The sequence below is a fragment of the Colletes gigas genome, unplaced genomic scaffold, assembly GCF_013123115.1.
Source record: "Colletes gigas isolate AHSC1104 unplaced genomic scaffold, ASM1312311v1 Colletes_gigas_Sc00001, whole genome shotgun sequence".
NCBI lineage: Eukaryota > Metazoa > Arthropoda > Insecta > Hymenoptera > Colletidae > Colletes > Colletes gigas.
The window spans coordinates 7990740-8018317 of NW_025106630.1; the positions used below are offsets into that span (position 1 = coordinate 7990740).

Here is a 27578-nt window from a genome sequence, read left to right on the forward strand (position 1 = left end):
CCAGCATCGGGTCACAGACCCTCCTCAGCCTCCCTCCTTGTTATTTGCTTTCTGCCCGAACCGCCCTAAATTGAGATTTTCCACGGACGATTAGGCACGTTCTTCTCAATTAGGAGGGGCGGCCCCCGCGCGTTCTTTGGCTCGAGCCTTTCTCGGCGTCGCGACGAGGAAACGCCGGCGGGACCCACGCTGCCCTCCAAGATGTCCGCGTTTCGGGGCGCTTCGCGACCAGAGCGACGAAACGGAGAAAAGATTGCGATAGGTCCGGAACCGCGTTGATCGAGAGGAGGAGGGCTTGATCGAATCTTATTGTGCGTTACAATAGAGATTGGTACACGATTGAAAAACTCTTGAAAGTCTTATAGGGATGTTGCAGGGTGTAATAAATGTTGTTCTTTAACTCTCACGACAGCGAGACGAGCACCAACGACGCATTGTTCTAAGTCGATTGATCGATGGAAATTTGACAGATATGTTCGGGCCAAAGATCTCATTTGACGCGTCATGATTTCGTTTTCAGGCATACACCAAGCATGTACCCTATCTCCCCGGCAAGCGCTGGTTTCCGAAGTCCGTACCCCACGAGTTTGCCCATCACGACTTCTAGTTTACCAAGGTTAGTAGGTGATCGAAGTCGGATTTGTCGAGTTTAACTTGCACCGTGAACTCCGGTTCCTAGTTACGTTTCTACTCTATTCGGCGTTCGATCGGAGCTGCGCGCGAATTAATTGCTATCGTCGAACGTTTCGATCAAGCTCCCGACGCCTGGTTCAAAAGCTCGCAAATTACCAATTCTCGTAATTTTCCAGCGATCTCTACCGGTTTTCGCCGACGGGTCTGATGCCACCGCATCCGGGACTGAGTCCGCACGCGCACGCACTAACGTCCCACACGCTAGTACCCTCGACGCCTAAAACGGACCATTCCAACTTGGATCATAATCACAGGTTTGTTTTTTTTTCTAGCGTGACACTATCGCGCCTGAACCGTTCGCTAGATATCGAACACTCTAGTTTGGCGAATCCCACGTTTCCTATCTCGCTTCCTGACCTTTCCACCTTCCGTTATAATTGTAACGGAGTCGAAGTTTATCGGGACTTTGTTTCTTTAAAATACTCGTGAAACGCGCCGATACGACGACGACTTCTAGGCGATAGCGCGGGAAGCATTTCGCCCGCTCTGTGCACCTCGCAGGGCCTGGTAAACATCAAAGGCGACAAAATAGTATCAAGAACGAGTGGAGAGCGCCAGTCGATAATTCGCTGGATGCACGAGGACATTCGATATATATCGGGCGGAAACGAAGGGGTGCGAAAGACTGCGCCCGATGATACAACAGGAAGTTTCTACTCGACCGTGGATCGGAAACGGAAGATCGTCTCGGTGAAGCGGAAACCACGCGACAAATTTCGGAATCAAACTACAGTATTAAGGGGGTAGACCACCCTGAACGCAACAAAAATTGGCACGCATCTCAGGGGTGCATTGTCCAATCAGTTCGATAGAAAACATTGCCGAACGATAATAATGAGAAAGAAACGAAGAGTTTGGATGGAAAGTAACCAAGAGGTCGAGTGTATAGAGTGCACGGCGGGTGGTTGAGCGTGTAACGTTTTACCAAACAGGGGAGGAACCTTGCATCGATAAAGGGAAACGTGTAACCGCGGCTGGGATGAATCCTGGACGGTCCCGTCCGTTGATAAAGAAGCGTGGAGCGATCAGAGTTTGACGGGGTAGTTTCAGGGTCGACCATAGGGGGTAGCACGTCCCGGGGTATTCAACCCCTCGTGCAGTCGTTCCCCCTTCGCCGGCGAGCCGCGTATATAACACTTATTGAATGACTCTCTTCGCACAGCGTCTGCGCCTGCCGTCCGCCGCCGCCGCCGCCGCCGCCGCCACCGCCGCCACCGTCGCAGCCGCCGCCGGTTATGTATTGATCATTACCCTCTTAAACAGATTTCTAATTTGCATTAGTACCCGGCCGATCGCCTGGTCCGAACAGCGTATACAAAACCGCATGGTCGCGGTCGAGGTTTCTCCTTATTCGAGGCACGCGTACTATGGACGATCAGCTGGCTCGAGGAACGTTCTCGAGGCGGGGAGCATCGCGCGCGACGACGAGGACGCGTCGGGACGCCGCCGGCAGGCTTTTACGAGCGACGTAGACGGGACGCGGCGAGCCGTCGACGCCGAGGCACACACTCCGGTCGTCCATTTTGACCTTCGAGATCGGGCCACGTGCTTCGGTAAGGTGAGAACGTTGAATAGATACCGGATCGTCGGAAAGGAGAAGCTCCCAGAGAGGAGTTGGAATCGAAGGTGAAATCGACCGCGGGGGAGTGTTTTTCTCGGGTCGATCGGGCTCACGTGTCCGAGGAGCGTGTTGTACGCGGCCGGTCGGATCTTCCCGGACACGCGGGAAGATCGATCGCAAGGTGATAGAAGAACGAGAACGGTCAGCATCGCGAGTCGGGTCGGTCGGTTCGCGAGTGCAGCGCGATAACTGACGCCGATGGTAGCGCCACACGCAGCCCGCCAAAAAAAAGGAGCCATCACGCAGGGAAAGCAGAGAGAATGCAATCTTCACCTCCCACGCGCGAATTATACATCGCCGGATGGTAGGTAGGGTGTCGTTGCTGCGGAGCCATGAATCGCGATGATGGCCCCACGGTGCAGCCCTCCACCCCTCCGCCCCTTCCGCACTCGCGGATAATCAATCGTCGTAACACCGCTCGGTGATTCCACCGACGCCAGGAACGACGCGTTTTCGCTGGATAACGAGATACAACACACGGTGGGAATCGGGGGGTTGACGGTGACGCGTGTCGTGCGGCGAGAAAACGATGGACGAGAACTCGCCGAGCCAGCTTGCGAGCCAAACAAAAGAAACCCAAGAGCATTTTTCTCGCTGAAGCGGAACCAGAGAAACAGACGGAGAGAGAGAGGGAGAGAGAATATCTCACGGAGAGCAGCACGCACGCGAAATGCCCGGCCCCGAGGACATTTTACTCCGCGATTCGTTTCGCTTCCAAAGGCCACCGCGATACGAAGCCATTAAGATCGAGGATGATGCGCGACGTGAACAGTGCCGTTTCGATTGGGTTTCCGAGTACGCGACCGCCGATTATGTCCTCCGGTGCACGCACACGGGCGTGTAGATGTACGCGCGTACGTGTACTGTTTACAACGGCGTGCAGCTACGATGGAACGCGCCAAGCCCGAACGCGATACGTAGATAAAGATAAAGCGACACGACGATTCCGACCGTGAACGGTAGAATACGCCGTCCATCGAACGACCATGGGAACGACCGATAAATCGACGGTGCACCGTTGCTCGAACCGCGCCGATCGACGCGCGAACCATCCTTTGTCTTTGAAACTAAATTCGAGCAGAGAACTCGAATAGAGAGAGAGGGAGAGAGTACGCGGGACTGTTCCGATGGATCGACACGAATCGTATCGGTGGGCATAAACGGACCCACCAAGTTTTCGGCGGTGTCCGGCGTGCACCGGCGATGGAGCCCGAGTGTCTGGAACCATTGAACCTGGTGATTAAGAAAAACGAGATCGAGGAGTGCGAGCCAAACGCGGCCGAGGAGAACACCGGCAGCGAGGCGTCGATCAACAGGATCGACGAGGAGAAGACCGAGTCGAGGATCGAGGACAACATGACGTTGCTGCAGGAGGCGGTGAAAGCGAGCGAGGCTGGCGGCTTACCAGCCGCCGATCACAAGATCCTCACCGCGCTCTACATGAGCAGCCTGATGCAAATGTCGCACATGACCGTCCCGAGGAGCGTCACGCCGCCCCCGTACACCGCCCAGCACAATTTCGTCCAGCTGTTGGCGATGGTCGAGGCGCGACACCGCATGTGGCAGCAGATGAACTGGCCCATGCCTCAGAACTTCCACAGGAACCCGATCACGCTGCCGCAACCCTACTTCGACGGACCGACCTCAAATCTCACCGAGCAACTCTGCAACTCCCAAAATTCCGCGACGGCATATCCCCTGACCTGCACGAAACCCGACCAACCCTCCAACCACGACGCCAAACAGCCTTACTACAAACGGTAACGCCGATCGGCAACAAATTACAACCGCACGCGGCTACCCCCGGCAAACTTCTAGACGTTCCGTCGCCCGATCCTTCCCGACGCTTCTCTTTCTTTAATATTCTCTTTCTATTCGCAGGTCTACGGTCGACCAGAAGAACTCCTCGTCGTTGGTCGCGCCCGACAGCGGAAAAGGCGTGGACTCGTCGCAACAGAACAATCAAGGTAAGTTTATCCCCTTTATTCTCGCTGTAGAATCCACCTCTCATACCATACGTCGATGATGTTTGCACAGATAAAAAGAAACCCCATATAAAAAAGCCTTTGAACGCATTTATGCTGTACATGAAGGAGATGAGGGCGAAGGTCGTGGCAGAGTGTACCTTAAAAGAGAGTGCTGCGATCAACCAAATATTGGGAAGACGAGTGAGTAATCGGCGCATTTTTCTTATCGATACACAAGCTTTTATGACTGGAACGCTGTTACATCACGGCCACGCGAAATCGTCTGTTTCTTCCACGTTTAAATGTTGCGCTCAGGATGCTTGCTTTGTCTCGAGCACGCATAATGTTCTCTGTTATTTAGGATCTTACGAAGAACATTTCCAAGGGAAACGTCGCACGGTTCCACATGACCGGTACAACGGCAGGATCGATTTCTTTCAAGGTCGTTTCGATGACCTCGAACGCGTTCTAAGTGCAATTAGAACGATTGTTTCTTACCGTTGTATCTAACCTCATGGAACCGTGCAATTTTTCCCTGGCCGCCTTTTCTTCGTATCGGTGCTCGAGATAAAAGATCGTCGTAGGCGTCGCCCTGATGTAAAAGCAACCAGACACATGCCAAAGTCAAGATTTTCTTCTGTTCTATTCTTTTCTTGTTTTTTAAAAAAAAAAAAACCCGCGTTGCCGTCGCTCGATACTGTGTACGACAAACCGATAATAAAATCAAGGAAAAAAATTTGCGTCGACGCCGTCGATCAGGAACCGATCGAACGATCGAGACGCTTTCCGTTTCCACGATCCACGATTGCGTTTTAAAACGAGGAAAACACGAGTTCCAGTCTCTGTCGGCTCGGAAGCAAAATGTTGACTTGGCGACCAAGAAACATCATCATCCCCAGAGACCCCGGCGCCATTGCAGGGCGTCTCCAAGGACGATCAGTAAAGTTGCATGCGTTTTAAAAGTATATTTTCATTGATCCGCGGATCAAAGTCGAGGCACTAACGTAAGTGTAAAAGAGAGAGCATCGTATAGGTGGGATCTAAGGAAAAAATCTCAGCCGTAACGGGTGGGTTGGGCCGTCGATCGAGCGAGAGGGTTGGGCATATGGCGACGAGGGGCAACCACGTCTCTTTCTGTTCGCCGTGTAAGAGGGTAGAAACCGGAAATGCAAAGGGAAAAAAATCTAATAATAAATTTCCAATTAAAAAAAAAAAAAAGAAGTACGCGAAAAGCGTGAAAAGGGACACGGTACACGGCTGAATACTGTGAAACTGTGAATCTGAATTTTGGGGGTATGACACGCAGTGGCACTCGCTAAGCCGGGAGGAGCAGGCGCGGTATTATGAGGCGGCCAGGCAGGAACGCCATCTCCATCAGCAACGATACCCCGGCTGGAGTGCCAGGGATAACTACGGATACGGCAGCAAGAAGAAGAAGAGGAAGAAAGAGCGCTCCGCAGATCCCACCGGAGGTACCACTTTCCAGTGCTAGAACAGCAGGCCCTTAATAATTCATTATAATAATTCATATAGATTACCTACTGGTTGATATTGAAACGATCAAAGTTTCTCTGTGCGTTTCATTTACTCTTATTTTTTTTTTTTTTTTACAAATTTTTTTTAACTTTTTTTTTCGTTTCGTTTTGTCATTTATATTTGATTGATTGATTTTTATTATTGATTTCAATTCTGGCATTCACTCTTCGACGTGCGGACTTGTTTTCGATCGATGAATTTAACACGACAGCTCGTGTCGAGCGGTCCGCGTGTACGCGTACGCGTACGCGTACACTGTTTCCGTTTTTTTTTCGACTTCGATTTGTATTGGATTATTGGATTGTCTGTTGGGGGAAATCTTTGCGGATTATTTATTGCGGCGCAGCAGAGGAAAAAACGGACTCTCGCGGCATGCGACGATTAACGCAGAATCTTTTTTTTGTATCTGGCCAAACTCCCTAAAGCGGTATCCGTTCACGTTCAAAATAAATAAATAAATAAAATAAAAAAAGGAAAACGAAAAATGAAAAGTATGTTGCAAAAGTGTACATCGTACGTAGATACGACGATGACGACTCGATGCGAGAGCGAGGGCACGATGAGATCGGGCGCGGGATGTCTGCTAGAGGATCTACCCTCCTCACGAATTCCTCGATCGTTTCGAACGGGACTCCACGCTCCTATGTTTCTAATACTCGACGTCGCACGGCGTACGAAAACTGTCGTTCAGACGCGAAAAACAACATTCCCACCGTATAAAGTGGACAAATACTCGCAAACCGATTATCTCTTTTACTTAATAATTTTTCCATTACCTTGTGTTCTGTGAATATTTAATTTATTTAATTAAGACAAGGGAAGAAATACAATTGTGATAAATGTTTCAGGGTTACGATACCGAATCTAAACTACAGGCTCGTCATGGAATTATTACCATCGATAATGATGGGAATTTTATCCTTGTTTCTTAGACAAATGAATGAAATTTTTGCGTCTAAATCGATGTTTTTGAACACTGTGCGTCGTTTTGGATAATGTTGAGAAAAGGATAGCACAGGTCTTGACCAGATCCAATGAGAACTCTGCTGGCCTACTGTGCTCGGATGCAATCCTATCGTCGACGTTGATTTATTCGTTTTTTTTTGCATCCTCTGGAACAGTGCTGTCCACGGAAAATCTCCGTACGTTAATGTTTTCCTCTCTACGCGCTATTTTTATCAATGAAACAGAGTGGCTGATTCACTAAACTCTGAACCTTATACCGGACAGCACTGCTCCAATTGCGACTATCAAAATTTACCATATTCGTGATAGATCATCGACGATTCGACGTTGCAAGATCCTCTCTCTGATCCATCAGAAACGACGACGATCGCAGAACATTAATACGCTGGAACAAAAAGTCTACTCTTCGAAACAGTCGAAATTTTGTCGATCTTAAGAATGGGAACGTTTCGTTGGCGTGTCTATTTTATTGCCTTGCGTTTGCAAACAATGTAACGCACGGTATATAGAAATTTTCGAAACGACGGGGCAAGTCAAAATGAGTAAATTTTAAACGAGCAATCCGAGGCTTCTTTTTCGAGGTACGATCAATTTATGGGGGTGTTTTGTCCTAGCAGACTATTTTATATTTTATATAATTATTTTTTGCAAATAAAAATAACTCATAATATATAAGCTCCGGGTTATTAAAACAAGTCCCGTTGAAAGAAAGTATCTCGTGAATCGTTAAAAAGGATGTAGTTGCGGCTAGCTCTTTTCACGTATTAAACAAAATAGTAATGGTAAATATTTTTTAATTGTTCTAGTTCGGGCAATAAAGGCGCGTCGTCTCGAGATATACTGTCGGACAGTTCAAAGAATAAGGTTTCGCTCGAAGGCTGTTACTCGAAGGAAACGATATTAAAAACAATCCGTGGGGTCGTTTCTTGCTAGCTTTATAGTCGCGTTCAAAGAGATTTTATTTAATAAGCAATTCTTGTATCTTGGAAAGGAAGCCTTGGATTGCACGGGGTGATAAATGACTTTTAGAAATAATTTGCTCACGTCGGCTTGTTCTATCGTTCGAACAAACACGGTCCTATGTATATTCTCTGTGTATAAGCCGACCAAGAATGTTTGACGCTTGCGCGCGACGATCCTCTATCAGACACCCTGTACGAGATCTGAGTTCTTTTGATAACCGACGATACGACGAATAGCGGTGCAACCGAGGGGGAGAGGAGAATCTAGGCTGTTCTTCTAGCACTTTAAACGGAAAGTAGGGACCCCAGTGTTTTAACGAAACGCTGAACAGGGCAGCGATGCGTCGAACGCAATAGAGCATAAAGAATGAGAATGACGATTTTTTTTATTAAAATATAAAAAAAAAAGCAAACAAAGAACACGCAGAAATATAATAAAATAAAATAAAATATATATAAGAAAGCAATCTCTACTAACTCCGAGTAAAAGCCAACCTGAGCGAAAAGTAAAGAATCAACTTTAACAGAAAGATACAATTAGGGTGGCGGCAGTAGCATTAGTGAATCTCATTTTTTTTTTTTCTTCTTGATTAAAAATATTGTTTAGTCCACGGTTCATGCACAATTACAAATAGTGTTTGGTTCTCTCTCGGTAGTGGCACGCGCTAGGGCGAGAGGAACAGGCCAAGTATTATGAGTTGGCGCGACGGGAGAGACAGTTGCACATGCAGCTGTACCCTGACTGGTCTTCCCGCGCAAATACCAACCGAACTAAGAAGAGGAAGCGCAAACAAGACACAAACAGTGATCCTGGAGGTACCCACATGCCTCACTCCACACATTCTTACAAGCTCCCCCGCCCACCCCCCCCCCTGCCCCCCCCATGATACAACAGCAACAACAAAATTATCAAAAACCCCCTTCAGCAGCCCCCACCCATCATTATTACATATACTATATATTATAATTATTATACATTCTTATTGCTACACTACATTATGTTGCATGTTTTTTCCCCCCCGTCTTGGGGTTTTGGGTCGATATTTTATATTTATATATATATATACTCTATATATATAAATTGTTATTATTATTATACATGCACACGCATATGTATATGTAAGATTATCATATATATACATATGTATTTTGTAACTGTCAACTATCTATTCGTACTTTTGTTTACTTTTTTATTTTTATTTTTCTTTGTATTTTATTTCATTTTTTTTTTTTTTCATTTCTTTGAGAGCAAGAATATAATTGCAAAAAAAAGAAACGAACGAATAGAAAAGAGTTAACGAGCGATCCAACACAATTTGTGTGAGCGGGCGTGCACGTACGCATGCGCACGTGCGTGTCTCATATATATATATATATATACATATATATATATTTCTACGTATATTTCCGTTATATATAAATAAATATATGTGTATATAACGGAAACGGAACGGAAACACGAGCGCATTCAGTACACGTACACGCACATGACACAGCATTATTAATTATTAATTACGTATACAACTTTGGGGACGCTGGCCATCTTGCATTTTTACAGGGACCTACTCCGCAATCAGACAATCCTGAGCGTTTTTAATTTTCACTCAGTCTCTTTACTGTATTTCCTCCTGCCTCTGTTCTGATTTTCTCTGACACTTTCTTTTCCCCCCCCGTCTGCCCCTCCTATTATTCTATTTCCCCCGACTCTGCTATTTCACTTACTTTTGCTCTTAATCGCCCTTCATCTCTCTCTCTCTCACTTCTCCTATTTTTCTCTTTCTCTCTGTCCTCAATTTTCTCTCTTTCTGCCTCTCTGTACTTACTTTGTACGATACGCTGGTTGGTTTCAGTTCACAACCCATTTTTCGCTCCCCCACCTTTGATCGTTTCAACGTTGCCTGAGACCCCGTTGATATTTTTTTCCACTAATTTTACTCAATTCTACATTTTATTTTTCTCGATTATCGTATTTTATTTATCCCACTCGTCATCTGTTTTCTTTTTTTTTTTTTTCGTTTTCTACGATCACCACCATCCCCCTCCCCCAGTAAACCACTCAATTATTCTCGAGCCCCTACATATACGAGTATATTTCGTTCACCACGTTTTCTGTAATCATTTGTTTTTCTTTTTTACATTCATCTTTAATATTTTTATATCTAGAGGCTTGCGTTTAATACAGATCACGACATGAGTAGATATGATCTTTGATCGTGTTTTTTACGCCGTTTAACGTTTTTACGCTGCATGCCGTTTATCACTCAGCTTGACAGAGTATCTCTCTTTTTTTGTCGATCCGCGGAGTCCTTCCCAGAAGACAACGATCATTCGAAAGAACGGTCGAAACAAAATAAAAAAAAAAACCGTAAACGGTTATCGGTTCCTCGTGTTTCTTATCGAACACCGTGCAGCCTATCGTGGAATGTCGACGTCTTCCGGAAGGACCCTGTATCACCGATGTATCGTTCGATTTCTCGACGGTTCGAGGCTTCACGTCCAAGCGAAACGGAGAGAGAAAATTAATCGCGAAACACGATTTTTCCGGGAAACAAGTTTTCATCCGTTTGGTCAAGCAAGATTCAAGAACGATTCTAGCTCGAACGGTTTCGATCCACGTTTCCAACGCTGTTGCGACAAGTATAATAAATTTGTCACCGACAAGCGTGCGTTGTCTCTATTCCCAAATTACTCGATCGAATACGAATGTTTTAGATCGTAAGTTTTGTCAAAACGTGAGAAATCCGACGATACATAGATGCGTACGATCCCTCTACCCTGTTCTATATCAGAGGGAAAGCTAATACAGCCTTCTAATCGTACCATGTTTCGCATTTTTTAGGTAACAACATGAAGAAGTGCCGCGCCAGGTACGGATTAGACCAACAAAGCCAGTGGTGTAAACCATGCAGGTACGTGCGCAACGTTTTGACGGGTTTGTGACTCGTTGCTTCTTGAGAGAAGAACATATACCGTCTTGTCGATAAGCTGAGCACGCTATTTCGGTCGCGTGTATATACGTATTCGATCTTGAGAAGTGTTGAGAAAGGCTATAGAAGTTTTCACGTCAGTCATGTAGTATCACTAGAGGAAGTTACTTTATATTATATGTGGTTGAATGATGGTGAACCGATTACGAACGGGCTGCGGCGATCGGGAGTCTTTCGAACGTCCGCTGTTACACAAGCGTTGGCTCTAAGATCTCGCTCCCGGCGTGGATCTCGTAACATTTTTAACGAAACTCGAACACGCAGCCCGAAGCAACCGGACAAAGATGTAAAATACAATAGAACACCGGTGGTAAATCGGGCCGATGCGTCCGAAGCTAAAAAAAACTTGCAACCCGACCACGAATATAGTTACTTATCGATTGTCACCACTTCTTATTGTTATCGTCTTCTGCTCCGTTCCGTCATCCACATGTTATCGTGGAACTTGAAAAAAAGAGTAGCCAACGTTCGAAATCTCGGTACGCCTCGAAGAAAGATCATTCTGAAGAAAATAGACAATAACAATACAAAGTTACTTGTTTATTTTCTCTACGATGCATTCTGTACAGGGTCTACGAAGACTCGTGACGTCTGTCTGGTCGCGTTGAGAAATTAAAATACGCGTACTCGGGGGTCTCGCGACGAATCGGTGAGGGGAACAAGACAGAGGGGAGGGGGCAAGTCGCGCGTTAACGTCAGAAAATGTGTCTTCCAAAAGCGAAACGTCAAAGTTCGAAAAATGAAACGATGTATCGCAACGAAACCCGAAGAATAGCTGGATCGATCCAACAGCTGGCGACGTCTGCTATACTTTGCTTGTACATACATGTATATCTCTCTACTAGAAAACCGCACTGTAGTTTGCCGCGGCATCGTCACGAACCACCCGTTTCAAACGCGTCCCGTTTGTTACCACGCGTGTCGCACAGCGAGCCCGAACGCCCCGACTCTCGGCTGGGTTTGTGAATCACACGGACCTCATTAAAGGGGCGAAGATGAATCCCAATCGATCGGTGCTCCTCGTCCATCGGTGGACGAGACCAAACGCTTGCTCGCGACGCCGGTGAAATCGTTCGTTTTTTTTTTGTAAACACGGTGAAAGAGTCGACGATTGGTAAATCTAACCATCGTCGACTCCGCTCCTCTTCCTCCCCGTTCGCGTGGACGGGATCTATACGCAGATAATTCCAAAAATAAATATCATAGAAAGATTTTGAGCGAAACAGTCGCGAAGAACTGGTGTTACAACTGTTATCGATTCTGGTTATAAAACGACTTTTATATCGATTCCATATGAACTCTGAAACCGGTTCTACAAGGGTTAAATCGTCGACAAATTTTGTAATAGATACTCGTTTCATCGTAATGCGTATGTACCTAATGTAGTATTTAGAGATGTGTATTATATCAATATTAAATCGATATGCGCTACTTGTATATATTGAAACAGTTTATCAGGAGACATTATATTTCTATTAAAATTTTCTTCGTAACAGTTAGTCGACATAACGGTTCCCCGCAACTGTTTTGAGAACCTTCGAATCAAAAATCTCGCGAATGTGGACAATTTGGGAGACATATTTTCTGACACGTTCGGTCGGTTCGACTCTAGCGTTAAAATGAAATGAACTCGAACCGATCGAAAGAAACGCGTCCTTCCACACGACGTTACCGCGCACGATTGGATACTGATCGTACATGTAAACTGAATAGGAACGTTCACGTAGTCTAGATAACAGTTTTCGATTTGTATCCGACGGCGGGGTGTGGAAAGGGCTGTTAGAAAAGACGAGTCCGGCGACGAGGACGGTCGAGGGACTCGGACCGATGCGTGTGGGTGACGAGGATACGGTGTGGGATTTAAGAATGGGATTAAAGTGATAACGTCGATGCGACGAGCGCCCCTTTAATGGCTGGTGGTTGGTTTTGGCAGCCCAGTGGAGCATGGAGCGGGGATGGGCATCCACGCGAGCATAATCCATCACGGTGTGGGAAGTAGCGCGGGGGCAGGGGTCGGGGCTGGAGGCGGTGGAGGGACGGTGGGGGCAGCAACTGCCCCGCCAAACACCAACACTGCCTCCAATGCCTCCTCGCCTCAGCAAGAACCCACTTATGTTAATCTCTAGTCAAGCCTATCGCCTCCCTTCTACTGCAACACTTCTTCTTAAACAGTGGTCAGTCCCGACTTAAACCTACAGGCTCGCTGGCCCTCGCTATACTCAACCAACTCGACTCGTTGGCCGTCTAAACGCTCGGACAAATGTCACGGGGGGAGGGGTGGTTGGATCTGTGTTGCGTCTGTCTACGCCATATACATGCTCGTCCAAGCGTTATTGTACGTCGCGTGTCGACGGTAGTTTGACAAATTCATGGGGATCTGATTGTTTGAATCGCGACGGATATCGGTCAATATCGGATGTCGACACGAGCGGGGTGGCATAGTGAGCGGCACAGCGACGTCCTAATGCTCGCATTGTTTCTCATTGTTGTGGCTCTTTGCAGCTTATTATTGTTATTTGATTTACCCTCGTTTAGTTGGACTTTACTCAGTGTTGCCCTTAGCATGGCTGGTCTGTAATAAATCTGATATATATGTATATATTAAATATATATACTATGTATGTTGATACACATACACACGTACATGTATACGCACACGCTCACACACACACACACAGACACACGTTTGTACGTGTATACAAATCTATACATGTTGCGTACATCTACCACCGCTACGTGTAACCAGATTTTTTAACTTTTTTATTTTTTCTTTTCATTTTCTTTCCTCGGTTCGGAACGTTTGGCATAGAGAGAAGTATAAATGTTACTATACATTGTGATTACTGATTTATGGCATGGCAGTTCGTACGGTTTACGGCGAATTATGTGTTGTAACCGATGTGTTGACCTTCTATTTAGTACGTAAACCATGGTTTTTACGTTCCTTTGTTTCTTGTTATCTCTTTATATACATATACATATATATTACATATACATATTTGGTTTCTCTCTTATATTATTTTTTAATTGTTGTAATGTCGTAACTGTTGCGTAGTCGCGCGTAGTCCGAAAAGTAAACTCGAGGCACTGCGAGGCGTTTATGTTTCTCGTCGGAAGCCGCGAGGCCAGACTATGGCCAGGCCAAGTCTCGATGGAAGTTCTAAGCAACGACCCTCGAATTTCGGACTTTCGACCCTCGAGCGTGAGCTCGGCAACTCTGACACGCCGTGACTCCGTTACGTTTCGTAGAAGCTTTTGCAATTGTCCGAACGTGGTTCGGCGGTTTGGTTCGCGCTGTTCCAGTAGCCCTCGGAACGTCGATCACCGATTATGGCGATTCGAACGTCCATTAAACGCTATCTTTTACCGCGGTTTTACTCGTACCTATTTCGACCAAAAGGTGTCTTGCATTCGAAAAAAAATTTAAATCGAGGTTGGAAAATAATTTGAACAAAAATTTGATAAGTTGTCTTTGGTAGAAATAGTACTTTCCTTACAACTTCCTAACGAAGAATTTAACAGTTTATTTAAGAATAAATGGAGGGGAACGAGCGGAGAACAGCACGAATCAATCATTTGCCCAAATATGCAGAGATACTACATCTAACGCTTAAATCCAGACGTGCCTGCGAACTATTAAAAAGTTGACGTCCCGTCCATGAACCGTAATGTTCACATTGACACACGAAGCAAACTGATTAACTCAACTGGCTAAGAGATGAATAATGAGAGCCAATGGCAGAGCGAGTAAATGTCTCGACTGCGATGCAGTTACCACACGAGGTCGGTCGGGCTCACTTTACGGGAACTTTGCAGTAGCGAGTATTCGCCTATTTCCTTCTCGCGTTTCCGGTTTTACGCGGAACCAAACTTTTTACGCGCCTTCGCGTTCGCCGTGTCTCGCATCTTCTATAACGTTTCTGTTTCTTTCCCTGCTCGCGAAACGTTTTCATTTATTCAAACGAATCCGCTGCCCGCGAGCCGATCAGGACCGTTGCCACACTTCCGGTCACGAACGTTCCAAGTTCCACGTAACATCCATCGGTCCGATTCGCACGGAATCTTTCACGCGTCCCGGAAACGATTGCTCCTTAAAACACTCTAGCGATTCGGAAATCGATCTTCTTTCGCGCGACACGATATCGAGCGGGATTTACAATGGGTAAAGAAAAAAAGTGTTGGCACACACGCCTTTCTCTAAATATCCTCGCGTGTCAATTTACGCGTCCGTCGACAGAAATTGTACGTTTCCAACGTCCACCGATGATACATCCTGACGATGTTTAAAGGAAAGTGCGCGTAGCCAGCACTTCGTTTACCCACTGTACGTAGTTTCTCACCTGGCGGATGAAAAAAAAACAAGCGTCACCCCTTCCTATCCCCCCCACCCACCCAGCCCACCTTGTGCCCCTGCATTTCGATTCTTTTCTGTTGTGACTTTCGTTTTCCACGTATACGTTTATTACACAGTTATTTGCTTGTTACGTCTGAACGTTTTGAGCATGGCATTTGGCAGCGAGTGAACCGTGTCGAAGAATACACCGACGCTGGTCGCGCGAAGGTCTCAACCTCCGTTCCGTTTAACGAAAATCTATAGTGAACGTGAATTCGACTGACGACGATCCGAGCCGGGACGAAAACGCATCGCAACAATACATTTCGTTCTATTTCTATGGCACGCGCGAAGACGTAAGAAGCGAGTGATTGGTAAGTGGGTGGGGTCGAAACAGTTCAATTTGCGTCCACTATAGTATCTTGAAGAACGCGATTGAAAGAAACTTACAATAGTTTTTGGGTAATTTGAACCGTCGGATATTTGTTTAACCGTGCGCGGTTAAACAAACGTATCGGATGGTTCGAGGGACCAAGCGATCGATCGTTTGGTCGAAGGAGCGGTTTCTTCCGCGCGGCCAGCCTTGCAACGACTACGAGTGTCCGCATGCTCTTTTAGTTGGTAATAATTCTGGATGTAACCTTACTCGACGGAGGACTCAGCGTTGCTCCGTCTCGGTTCTTGCAAGAAAATCGTACGATAGCGACGAGCCCCAGCCCTAGGCTCGTAACTGTTCGCGGGAGCAACGTTCGATCCCCCGTTTATTAATGATCGTCGAAACGGTCCCCCTGGGACCATCCCTGGCTAATTCTTCGACGCTTGTTCGCAGACGTAAGAAGAAATGTATCAGATACATGGGGGAGGGAGGAGACGGCGATGGCGAAGCCGACGGCGAAGGCGAGGACGATCATTCGGAGGACAACCTGGGCAGCGTGGGGGAGGCAGGCACTCCCGAGGAAGACGAGTCCCTGAGCAGTCCCGGGGGTTTGTCCGCGTTGTCTAGTCTGGCCAGCCCGTCGCTGGTGTTACCGTCGCCCTCGAGTCTGGCCAGCCCGTGTCCTTGTCCTCTGACGCCCCCGGTGCCGCCTCCGCCCCTGTCCAACAACCCGGCCAGTCAGCCGCACGGTCATCCGGTTCAACCGCCGCCGCCGCCGCATCGCAACCCGGTCGGCACCAATCCCCACGACATCAACAATCCCCTTAGCGTGAACCAACTGACCGGACAGTGTATAAAGAGTGAAGTGGTGCCGGCGCCGTCGGGCACGTCCAATCCGGCGATCAGTGTTACGTAGCCCCGGCCGGACCCACGTGACAAGACTGTTGCAACACACCGTGTCATCCGCAGGGTCCGTGTACGTGTACAGACGGGAGACTGGACGATAGGAGCGATCGCTGCCGCGACCTGGACGACCAGGAGGACGGAGAAAGCGCCGGAGAGCTGGCTCTTCTTCGTTTGGGATCGTTGTGGGACGAGTACCGGCGCGAGAGGATCGCCGCTGATCGTGACCGTAGGAACGATCGAGGGGAGTCTTCGTTGCGAGATCATCCTCGATGTCGAAGTAACGATCGAACGCCTCGAGCAATCGACGAGACTGTTTCGAGCGATCGGGGGTCTCGGGGCCCGCGGTTCCACAAGATTCTTCGGCCGTGGAACGTTCGTTGACCGCTGATCCGGGGGATCGTCGAATGTCTTCGGCGCGGGTAGGACGATCGAGTCGATCGGACGTTTCCTAAACCTCGGGGCTAAGGATAAACGACGGATCCTCGGGTAATCGTGTTCACCCCACGTTGCCATTCGTTCGCCAGAGTATAAGACCCAGTGTCCAGAAGTTGACCGACCGACGGAAGCTGGGCGTGGACGTTGACGAACAAAAATAAGAACAAAAACGATTATGAAAATATGATGCAGAAATACTCAGGACCAAGTGTCTGGCTGTAGTCACCCACTCGAGAATACGAAGATTGCCAGTTCGTATGATAGACGAGCACGAAAGGGGTCAAGAATGAGAGTCGCGGTTTGCGTGGATGGTGCGTGCGTGCGTGCGTGGGAAAAGGGCGAAGAAAGGCGATTTATAAAGGTGCGCGTGACACAGCTTGTAGTCCTTGTTACGTTGTGATGCCAATGACTGAGAGGTCATGTTCCTGTGCCAGGTACTATATTCTATAGTAATTATACCGCAGACGTGTATAACTAAAAGGTAAAACGAGCAAAAACGAGAGAAAGCGAAAGAGTGTGTGTGTATGTAGAACGGATAGGAAGAATGAGACACGAGAGAGCGAAAGAGAGAGAGAGAGAGAGAAAGATGAAGAGTAACAGATGATGATGATGATGATGATGATGAGTCGTAGAACGAGAACAAGACTTTTTATTGTCATTCATTTATTCGACCTCACGGTGTCAAAATACCTATCTTCTGTATGTAATTTGTTATTTTTTTAAAAGTCTATACACAATGCGATTAATTAGCGTGTAAGATCTCGTTTTTTAGTGCAAAGCTCGTAACTTTTAGGTCGCCCCGTGAACAATTCCCGACACCTCTGTCCCCCCCCGGTATCTGACCCTCGTCGTTACACATCATCCCTTCTCCCTCGTACGCTTTTGTATGCGTTATTCCTCCTATCTCGGAGACTGTACTCGGAACAAAGTCGATTGGTCGCTCGAGGACGTCGCGAGTCGATACAAATCGGATATATCGACTATCACGATTGGGATTAATAATTCGGCGATCTTGAGCGACCAAAATTGTTGATCACTGCACCTACAGTGTAACGCGACGGGTGGGATAGTTTCTTTTGCGGGACACGAACGATTCGAGGGTGTCCCATCCGTGGATCTCCATTGCATAATACAATATATTAACGAGCTATTTAGGTGAAATCTCAGGAATAATCTGTCCAAACTCAAGATCGAAACCATCTCCTTCGTGAACGATTACACCGTATCCTCCCCCACCTTCGATCCTCTTCAACACTGCCAACTTTCCTCTACGCGCCCCACGGAAATATTTCTTTCGCGACGGTCGGGAGCATCGAAAACGATCGGGAAGACGCGGGACGAGGCGATCGAAATCAAACGCACCGCTCGCGCTTTCGTGCCATCGAAGACAATAACCGCGGCGAATGAGAGAGACTGTTTTGTAGCATCAAAGGCGCGATCGAGAGCTTCCACTAGAAAACGCGTCCGATCGAGTCGCCGCTTCTTACCGATCGTTCAACGAGAGAGACGCGTTGCATTATTTATCGAGCTACGATATCGGTTTTTCGCGCCGTTCGTTTCTTGCTACTTCAAATCCCGTCGATTCCGTTCCTATCGTTTCCCTTGCCCCCCTCCCCTCCTCTCCCTCTTCTATACTTCCCGTTGTCGCTATTTCCCCGAGAAACCGAAGAATCGAAAGTCGACGCCAAATATTTCAGCTACTCGATACCGTTTCTACAACTTTCCCCCCGATGAAATTCCCCATCGGTTTCGAACGTCTAAAATATTTGACGCCCCCACCCCTCTCCCCCCTTTGGTTTCGTTGCTTCCTTTCGTGAAATAGCTCCGTGAAAATTCCGTTATCGGTAGGGAATATTTTTGTCGAAGCGTGCAACGCGTAGCGCGACGTTTGTAGCAATTTTTAGGAAATTTGTAAAAATTCCAAGCGGACTCGGAAGAGAGCCCCGGAATCGGAACTTTGGTCCGACTTTAATTTTGTTTTTACAGTTTTCGATCGTCGATCTACGAGGTTTCCGTAGCGACGAAAGGAAGAAAAGATTTGTCGATCGTGCGTTGTTCTTTTATCGTGTTTTTATTTTCTGATCGAACTCTGTTATCGTGGAATGAACGTGCGAACAAATCGAAGATCGCGACGATAATATTCTTCGTTTAATTTTATCAGTTTTGTCTGCCCAATCGGCGAGAAAGAATCGTAGCGATAGTATTAGAGTTTAATTTCTTTAATCGCGCGGAAACAGGCTGATCGTCGCGTAACTTTGCAATGTCTTCTTTTTTTTTTAATTCTCAGCCGTTTCCCGACTGTTTCGTTACAATTTTCTGTTATGTTTCCGGATTCGTTATCTGGTCAAAGCGTGAAACTTCTCTTCGATCCAAGAACAGAGATGGAACCGCGCGCAATGTTAATCGTTTAACGCAAATTCCTGATAGTTAATGTTTTCGTACCATTTGCGTATACCCTCGGTGCAATCTGACTTCCCCCTCTTTTCGTCTCTCTCCCCCATCCCCTTGCCAAGATGATAACGACCGAAAGAGCAAAGAAAAATAGAGAAAAGAACGAAACCGATCGAAAATGAAGCAATTCCAAGCACGGCAATAGAAGAGAAAACCGGTCGAAAATTGTTTTCGCGCGTGTTCGCATTAGGGAGCAGCTTTTGTACATAAAATACGTTCTAAGGTGCATTTGTTGCGTCGAATGGGAAAGTGCAATGGAGGACTTTGACGACGACGATGGAAAGAGAGAGTGTTGTGCCGCGATGTGGATGATCACGTGCGTGCGTTGTCGAGGCGGATAATAAAAGGACGGGAGAGAGAGAGTGCGTGTGCGTATACGTGCGCGTGCGCGTGTGTGTGTATGTGTGCGTGCGATAGAGAGCAAAGACAAGAAGAAACAGTTTAGCGAAGCGTTTTTCCTTCCTGTTATTTCCTTTTATTTCCCCCAATTTTCTTTTTTTTTTCTTCTTTTTTTTTTCACGTTTATTCGTAATCGCTTCTCGACCGAGATAATCGCGCGATGTCTGTTTAGCGAGAAACGTAATATAAGTCTGTAAACGCGTCACTAAACGGTTAACTGAACGTGCCATAACGACATCATGCCAATATTATCGATAATACATATTTTTTACGATTAACGATCCGTTTCGAATTCGTTCTGTCAATGGTCAGGGTTCGCCATTCACGGACACTCTCGCGAATCTCTGCTGTTCATTTTTTAACTTCTCTTCGTTGCTTCCTGCTCCGAAGATTTTTGGCAAGCGATCTATTTGTCTCGAAGATTCACAAGCGTGCAATTTAACGGTCTCAAACTTTTGAGATAGAAAAATTCAACTACCGTATAGAAATCTTAAATAGTTCGGTATCCTCGATACCGATATTTTCTCCTTACCTTTAGTCCTTAACCCCTTGACGTACGATTATAATTGTAATAAATTTTTCGAACGTATACTGTTTAATTTTGTATGAAAATGTATTGACTTTAATTGTACTAGATTTCACGACGAATCAGACTCGTTGTACGACAAGTGGTTAATACTATCGTAACAATACTGCCAAAGATCTTCAGGAGTCTCCGATCGCGAATCGCGTCAAGATGGAACGAGCCGAAGAAATCGTTGCGTGTGGAGGAACGAAGCAACGAAGAAGGATCGACCGATCGATCGATCGAGAGGACGAAACGTGCGAGCACGAGGACAGCGGACGGTTCACAGGGACGAGCGTACGCGAAAAGGGGAACTGTCGTTGATAGTACCCGACAGACGTTGGCCACAAAGAAAAGACTTATAAAGCCGTGCGATGTATTATTGCGTGCGTGTGCGTGCGTGCGTGTATCTGCGTGTGAATGGTACGACGATGACTGGTGTAGGAAGAGTCGGGTTGCGGGAGCAGAGATCCCAGGAGACGCTCGGTTGAAACGCGTTTTCTCGATCGCGATGTTCGAAACGTCCGAACAATTCGGCCGACTTGTACGCGCGTTTCCCCACAGATTCCAAACCCCGTTGCTCGGCAAACAAGAAATTCATTCGTGATCGCGCGAGTAATCTGATTCGATTTCGGTTCGCGGAACGATCCACGGGGATTGAGCTTCGTTGATCGAGAACCGAGACGTTCTTCGGTTAGGAACTCTGCTCGCGGAACTTGGGCGTTAGTTCACTTTCCGAGGAACTAGACGACGTCACGAAGTGTGGTCCGTTGTGGTCCCCCATGGATGGTCAGGGACGAAGGAAGCTGTTCTCGCGTTTCTTTCGGGGTGTTTGGAAAGGGTGTACAGCGGGATACAGCGTGGTCGCGACCGACGACCGTGGAACAGCTTCCGAGCCTGTTAAAAAAACACGGCCTACCAGACCGCGCGAGACGTCATCGTATCGCTCGAGAAAGCCTGCCCGCGGCTGATCGCGAAAATTCTGTCCCGACGAACGATTTTTCGGCACTAGCCGCGGCCGAGCTCGTCTCGCATGAAAAGGAGTGCTTGTAACATATTGTAAAGTATCCACGACAGTTTTCAGCTGCGTTGTACAGTGTTTTCTAAGTATCTAGTTAATAGCGTGTAATTGAAGATACATTGTATTTACACTAATAAGTGATCTGTATCAAATTCATTCTCGTATAGCCTGTATCTCCTACTCATGTAGACGCTAAAAGTGATTTGTGTCATAAAGAAACCTATAAATAAAATTAGCAATTTGAGAATGTTGTCGACCGTGTCCATTCATTCACCCCGACTGACCTTTTACTATCCCAGTTGTACCATTACTGTCAATTCACTTATTGTGAGCTTATTCGGACCTGTGAACGTGTAAACTTTGACACCTACACGAGTTTACATCCTTGCTACATCATGGCCCGGACTATATCGCTGCAGTCAGCGGTAAGAGGTATCGAGAGAATTTCTCGTCAAAACTTTAAACACAATTTCAATTTAATTTCTCTCATTTTTGTTTGATTTCGGATCCTCGTTAAAGGGTGAGAGGTGGGGTCTCTGTAAAAACCTTTAACCACCTCTCACTTGTTTCAACAATTACCCTAACGCTATTTCACAAATTTTGACGAAGTAAATGTTCGAGTAAACGTTTAAATAAAAATTGTCGATAGGCAGAAAAAAGGGTTGTAATCACCGTTCGGGCGGTTATTGCTCGCACTTTGGCGGACAACCGGTCTTGGCATCGGAGAAGAAGAATAGGTTCAAGATGTTCACCGCGTTCAGAGTGTAAACGTTAGGCGTCTTGAGATTCGAGTTCGTCACGAACACCTTGGCCATCTTCATGATGCTCTCGCACTTCATCACGCAGGCAGCGCCGTCGAAACTCGGCCTGCCCAGCTCGTTCCTCGCGCACGGATCGAACAAGTAGAATTTCCCGTAATGTTGCATCACCGCGACCGCCATGTTGGTGGTGTGAAGGATACCAGCGCAATTCGAGCGAAAGAACATCACCAACGATTCGGCGAGATCGAACGCGTGAAGAAGACCGGCCGTGGTGTGATTGTGGATGTGCACGGTGGCACGGAAATCGCCGACGATAAAAACCGTGAGTAGCTCGCTGGGCGACAGATTCCTGGAGCCGGGACGCGCTGCACGCACGCTGTCCGAGTGTAGTAAATCGCCGTATTTCAATATCGCGTCTATCAATTCGGGTGTCCAGGTGGACGGGACGTGAAGCAGACCCACGACAATGGCGACGGCCGCGATCGCGGTGCTCTGGAAACCTCTGCTGGTCGAGCTCCAGATACGATGGTTCATGTGCAAACTGCCGCGCAGAACGCTCAACTCCTCGTCCACGAAGTTGTACTCCGTAACCGTGACAACGTCCAAGGTGGTGTTCCTCTTCGTGCTGGTGACCGGGATCGGGGGGCTCGTGCAGTCGAAGTAGGGCTTGAATCCCGCGGGACACGGCAGGGGTTCGATCATGGCCGTCTTGATGATCACCCTGCAGATCTGATAGCGACCGTACTTCTCTTGCTCGTCGATATTGGCGAACAGAACCTCGTAGAGCGGCTCTATGCAGGCGAACCACATCACGCACGAGGTGCCGTAAAAATCGGGCAGACCCTGATCGCTCAGAGCCCGTGGATCGTACATAAAGTAGACGCCCATGTCCTTCCAGATGGCCACGGCTCCGCGATCGGTCACCAGAACGCCTGCCCGATTGTTCTCGAAGAACTGTTGAACGCCCTTTTCCAACAGAATCGGCGGAGGCGGCGGTGGTCGAATCCTCTGAGGACCCCTGACCTTCTTTCCCCTCCTGCCAGCCCTCGCTCTTCTCTTGGCGCCTCGTCCTTTCTTCTTCTTCTTGTCCTCGGGCTGAGGCGGGGGAATGGCGACTATACCGGACACCGTGTTGGGCTCTATGTCCGCGGTCAGAATGTTCACGCCCACGTAGAACACTCTGATGATGTCCTTCGGTTTGATACGCACTATCGTCGGTTTGGCCTTCTGCGTCAGCCGGTGGACGTTCGTCCCGATCGCCAGGATCTCGTCCATGGTTTTCTTGGTCCAGGTGATAGGGCTCTTCACCACGGACATACCGAGGGCCACCACGCAATTCGCCGCTGTCTGCTTGTTCCGGAACGACTCCGGGAATATTTCGTCCCCTTGGTGGTAGCTGCCACGGAGGATCGCTCGAGCCTCGCCCCTCACCCTCCTGTAAGCGTTCAGGGCCGGCAAATTCGAGGGCCGAACGGCCGCGCTCGGGTCGAATTTCCACGGGGCAAGCTTGTTCCAGTTCACCACGTCGATCGCGATCATCTCGTAGTCGCCCTCGGACCCGAGTAGCTCCAACAGATAGCCAACCAGGATCTCGGTGTTGGCCAAGCGTAGAACTTTCGGCGCCACCGTGGTCGTCTCCCCTTTGCTGGTCGGCCAGTCGGGTATCAGGGTGTAGTAGACGTTGTCGAACTTCCAAACGGCTATATTCCTGTTATCGCCCACGGTCAGTGCGCCCGAACTGTACCGGGAGAAGAACTTGTCGATACCAGTCTGCAGACTCTGAACTTTGGGCGGCTTCGCGGTCAGACTGCCCGCCTCGACGCAGTCCTTGATCGTCAGATTGATGCGACGTGTCGAGAGGAAAAACTCGGTCATGATCTCGTTTATTCTTGGTACGGAACCCTCGCCGAGCCTCTCCACGCACTTTGAGTGCAGCTTGTCGCCGGTGACGATCACCTCGTCGAGCACCGCCTGCGTCCAATAACGCGGCTCGTAGACCTTGGCGAAGACGATGCCCATCACCGCGATAGCCGCGGTCTGCTGGTTCCTGTTAGCCTCTTTGAACCTTTCGTCGTCCATCTTTACCGTGCCGTCGATGCTCCACACGCCCTCCGTTAACTTGGGAAACTGAAACCAGGGATCCTCCCCCGAAGACGGTCGCGGCGGTCGCTCCTCTTCCGCCACTCGCGTCTCGTAGGCGTTGTCCACGGTGACGGTGTCCAGGACGAACTCGTCCCCGGTAGCGACCGCTTGAATCGCCGTCACCAACGACGGAACATCGGTGAACCACATCACGCAAGCCGCCCCGTCTTTCTCGCGCGGTTCGCCCCGAGTGTCTCTACCCTTCGGGTCCATAACAAAGTACGCGTCCGCTTCCCTCCATACAGCCATCATCACGCTGCCCTGCCTGAATATGCCCATCGTGTTCGTCTCGAAAAAGGTTTCCAGCTGCGCCTCCAACTCGGTCATCCTGCCCGCGACAGCCTCCTCCTCCAACGCCACGTACATTCGATTCACCCCCACGGCAAAGTCTTCGCCTATCTCGCTCGGAAGAAGATAGTCTCTTGGCGTTTCTTCCTCCATCTCCTCTTCCGGTAGATTATCGAGATTCTCCGTGGTGATCTTGTCGGCCAGCTTCAGCACATCGTCGACCACTTCCCTGTACCACAAGTGCGGATTGTACAGCTTCGTCATCGCCAGGGTCGCCAAGGCGCAGGCAGCTTGTTGCTTATCTCTACTGTGGCGTTTGAACATCGTCTCGTTCGCCTGGTTGAAGCTGCCCAACAGAATGGCCCCGGTGTCCCCCATGTTAAGGTAATTGTGCAGATCCGGCTTCACCGGGATCAGTTTGTCCTCTTCTATCTCCTCGTCGGTCATCTCCGATCCGATGTGCACGCTCTTCATATCGTGAATCGAGAACTCGTCGCTAACCTCCTGATCTTGTCCCGCGTTCGTCTCGATCATCTTCGCCAACACGGACAGACTCAGGGTTCGAATCACGCAGGCCACACCAGGTTCTTCCTCGTCCATCGACCACAGGCCCAGGCTATTTCGCGGATTCGGATCGAAACAGTAGTAAACGGTTCGCTGCACCACCTCGTCCTTTTCTTTCACATCCTCGTCGACCCTCCACACGGCCACGGTCATGTTCTTCACCTCCACGATACCGTACTGATGATTCTCGAAGAACTGTTTCAGAGCCTGCTCCATGCGCGGAACGTCGCTCTCGAGAGGCGCTGTTAAATTTCCAACGATCGTCCCTTCCTCCACGTCGATCTTCACCTTCCTGTTTTTAAAGTAGAGATTCTTCTTTAGGTTGGGCACGAAGAAGTAGTTCTGACCTTCCTCCTCCGTGTCCACGACGGGGTTGCACCACTGATAATACGCGTCCCCCTCCCGTATCACCGCGTCGATCGTCTCGTTGGTCCACTTGGTCGGCGGTGTCTCTCTCGCTGCTATCAGACCCACCACTGGCATCGCGAGTCCTTGAATACCCCGAGTCTCGTCCTCGAATTCTTCGTCCTCGTTGGACGTGGTGCCCTGGAGAATCCAGGTCTCACCGGGCGTGCCCGGCTGAAAGTCGTGCCACAGTCTGGTGCCAGGAATATCGTCCAAAATGGTGATGTGCCTGATGGTGAAACGGTCGTTCTTCTTCGAGTGTTCGAGGTTCTTCCAAAACAGAGCGGCCAGCGCGTCGGTGTTCGAGAACCTCATTACGCAACAGTTACCCTTCTTCTCTATTCCGTTGCCCTTCGATCCCTTTCCACCCTTCTCCTCTCGAATTCTAACGCCGATGTTATCGCATTGTCGAGGATCGAACATGTAGTAACAATCGTCTTGGTTCCAAATCGCCACGGACATCGACGAGGACTCGATCACGCCTTCCGTGTTCACCAGAAAGAACTCCTCCAAGGCTTGTTTCAGATTCAGCACCGTGGGGATCTTGGAAGAAACCGTTCCGGTGACCGTGATCAGGTCAACGTCTATCACCAGCTTCGCGTTCTCCACCTGAATCTTCGCGTCGTAGAGATCCGGCGCGGTCATGGTTCTCATCGTCGGCTTCTCCGCCTTCACGTCCGCGTACAGATTGTCCCCCAGCGTCAGTATCTCGTCCAGCTTCGGTCTCAGCCACGTTTTCACCGGATGAACCTTTGTAGTGTTTATCATACCAGAGGTAATTTATGAACGTAACGGATAGTTATTAACGCATAGATAATTGTTACGCGGTACTACACCTTTTTCATGGCGATGGCCATCACGCAGTTCGCCACGTTCTGCGCCCCTTTGCCCTTGTACGCGTCGCTACCCTCGTGAGTCAATCCGTGGAGTATCGCCATGTTACCGGGCAACTCTCTGAACGTAGACGGCACGTTCACGTGCATGTCCTCGTACGTGTAGCCGGTGTCGAACTTGTCCTGATCTACCAGGGGATCGGTGGCGAAACGTTTGTCGATGCTGTAATTCGAAATGGTGATCGACAACGGCTCCCTGTGGATCTTCGCGGTAGTGGAGGCTTTCGCTTTCTCCTTCTTCGGCACCGGTTTCGTGCAGTCCATCTGGTTCTCGTCGATGTCGACCGGATTTATGGCACGAAGGACGCTCTTGTCGACCGTTAGACGACTGCTGCTTGGAAGACGACCGACGTAGCCGCGACCGACTTCGCTCACGCGCAAAACGGTCACCTTCTCGACACAGTATCTGGAGTCGTACCGTTTGTCCATACTCTTGAGAAAGTGGTCGCGTATATCGCTCATACACTTGAACCTCATCACGCAGGCGGAACCCTCCGGATGACGAACACCCTCCTCGTCGCAGGGCGCCGGGTCGAAGTACAGAAAACCAATGTCCGGATGACGCCACATGGCCACCGACGTGGCCTGAGCGGTGATCACGCCGGCGTCGCTGTTTTGGAAGAACTTTTGCAATCCGTCGGCGAAGTCTGGACAGCCCACGGTCTCGCTGAACAGGTTCCCGTATATCCCTGTCTCCTCCACGCACACCAGCACCTTGTAATTCGAGATGTAGAACTCCGGATGGACCAGCGTGGTCTTCATGTACTCGTCCTCCTTCACGTGATTCCTCAACACGCTGGTGCGGAACACCTTGTCGCCATACTCCAACACTTGGTTCACGTATTCCTTCGTCCACTCTTTCGGCTCGAACAGACGCCCGTAGACTATGGCCACCACGGATGCGGGGGCGGCTTGTCGACCGCGGCTTCTGTACTTGAAATGGGGACTGGTCATCGCGTAGGAACCGCTGAGAATGGAGGAGTTCGGCGTCAAAATACGAAATCGGTGCCATCTTCTACCGAGACTGAACCGCGGGGTTTTCGTCTTCTTTGGGGCTGCATCACCCTCGCCGGATGTCCCTGGCGCATCGACGATCGGGGCATCCTTAACATCCACCTTCTTCGTCTCCGTCGTTCCCGACATGTTTCTTTAAACATACCATTACCATTGTGACACGTAGCATGGGGGATTCTAGAGGCCAAAATAGGACGAAAATCAAGAATACCAATTTGTTGATGGAGGCTTCGTTAAAAAGTTATTGACGTTTCAAGTTCCGCCCGTACTGAATTTTTTTCTCGAAAATGTTC

At 48.7% G+C, this 27578-nt stretch overlaps 2 protein-coding genes across 2 annotated transcripts in view; one reads left to right on the plus strand and one right to left on the minus strand.

Annotated features, from left to right (window-relative positions):
• Nucleotides 1–21432, plus strand: part of LOC122404573 — a 33573-nt gene extending 12141 nt beyond the window's left edge. Inside the window, exons 4-10 of the mRNA XM_043408652.1 lie at nucleotides 521–616; nucleotides 810–947; nucleotides 4196–4281; nucleotides 4352–4482; nucleotides 5588–5753; nucleotides 10585–10654; nucleotides 15895–21432. Of these exons, the coding sequence (XP_043264587.1) occupies nucleotides 521–616; nucleotides 810–947; nucleotides 4196–4281; nucleotides 4352–4482; nucleotides 5588–5753; nucleotides 10585–10654; nucleotides 15895–16357 (1150 nt within the window). The 3' untranslated portion in view covers nucleotides 16358–21432. The remainder of the gene's footprint in view (nucleotides 1–520; nucleotides 617–809; nucleotides 948–4195; nucleotides 4282–4351; nucleotides 4483–5587; nucleotides 5754–10584; nucleotides 10655–15894) is intronic.
• Nucleotides 21433–21901: 469 nt separating this feature from the next.
• On the minus strand, nucleotides 21902–27414 carry LOC122396761. The gene is made up of 2 exons (XM_043395418.1): nucleotides 26215–27414; nucleotides 21902–26128 (listed from the first exon to the last, which is right to left on the minus strand). Exons 1-2 carry the CDS (start codon nucleotides 27412–27414, stop codon nucleotides 21902–21904), a joined length of 5427 nt encoding a protein of 1808 aa, XP_043251353.1.
• Nucleotides 27415–27578: the final 164 nt, after the last annotated feature.

Bases quoted from the DNA above. Each gene is read 5' to 3' on its own strand.
- LOC122396761 (XM_043395418.1), bottom strand. From the start codon at position 27,414: ATGTCGGGAACGACGGAGACGAAGAAGGTGGATGTTAAGGATGCCCCG. The intron at 26,129-26,214 runs GTGTAGTACCGC...AACACTACAAAG, and splicing joins TGGCCATCGCCATGAAAAAG to GTTCATCCGGTGAAAACGTG.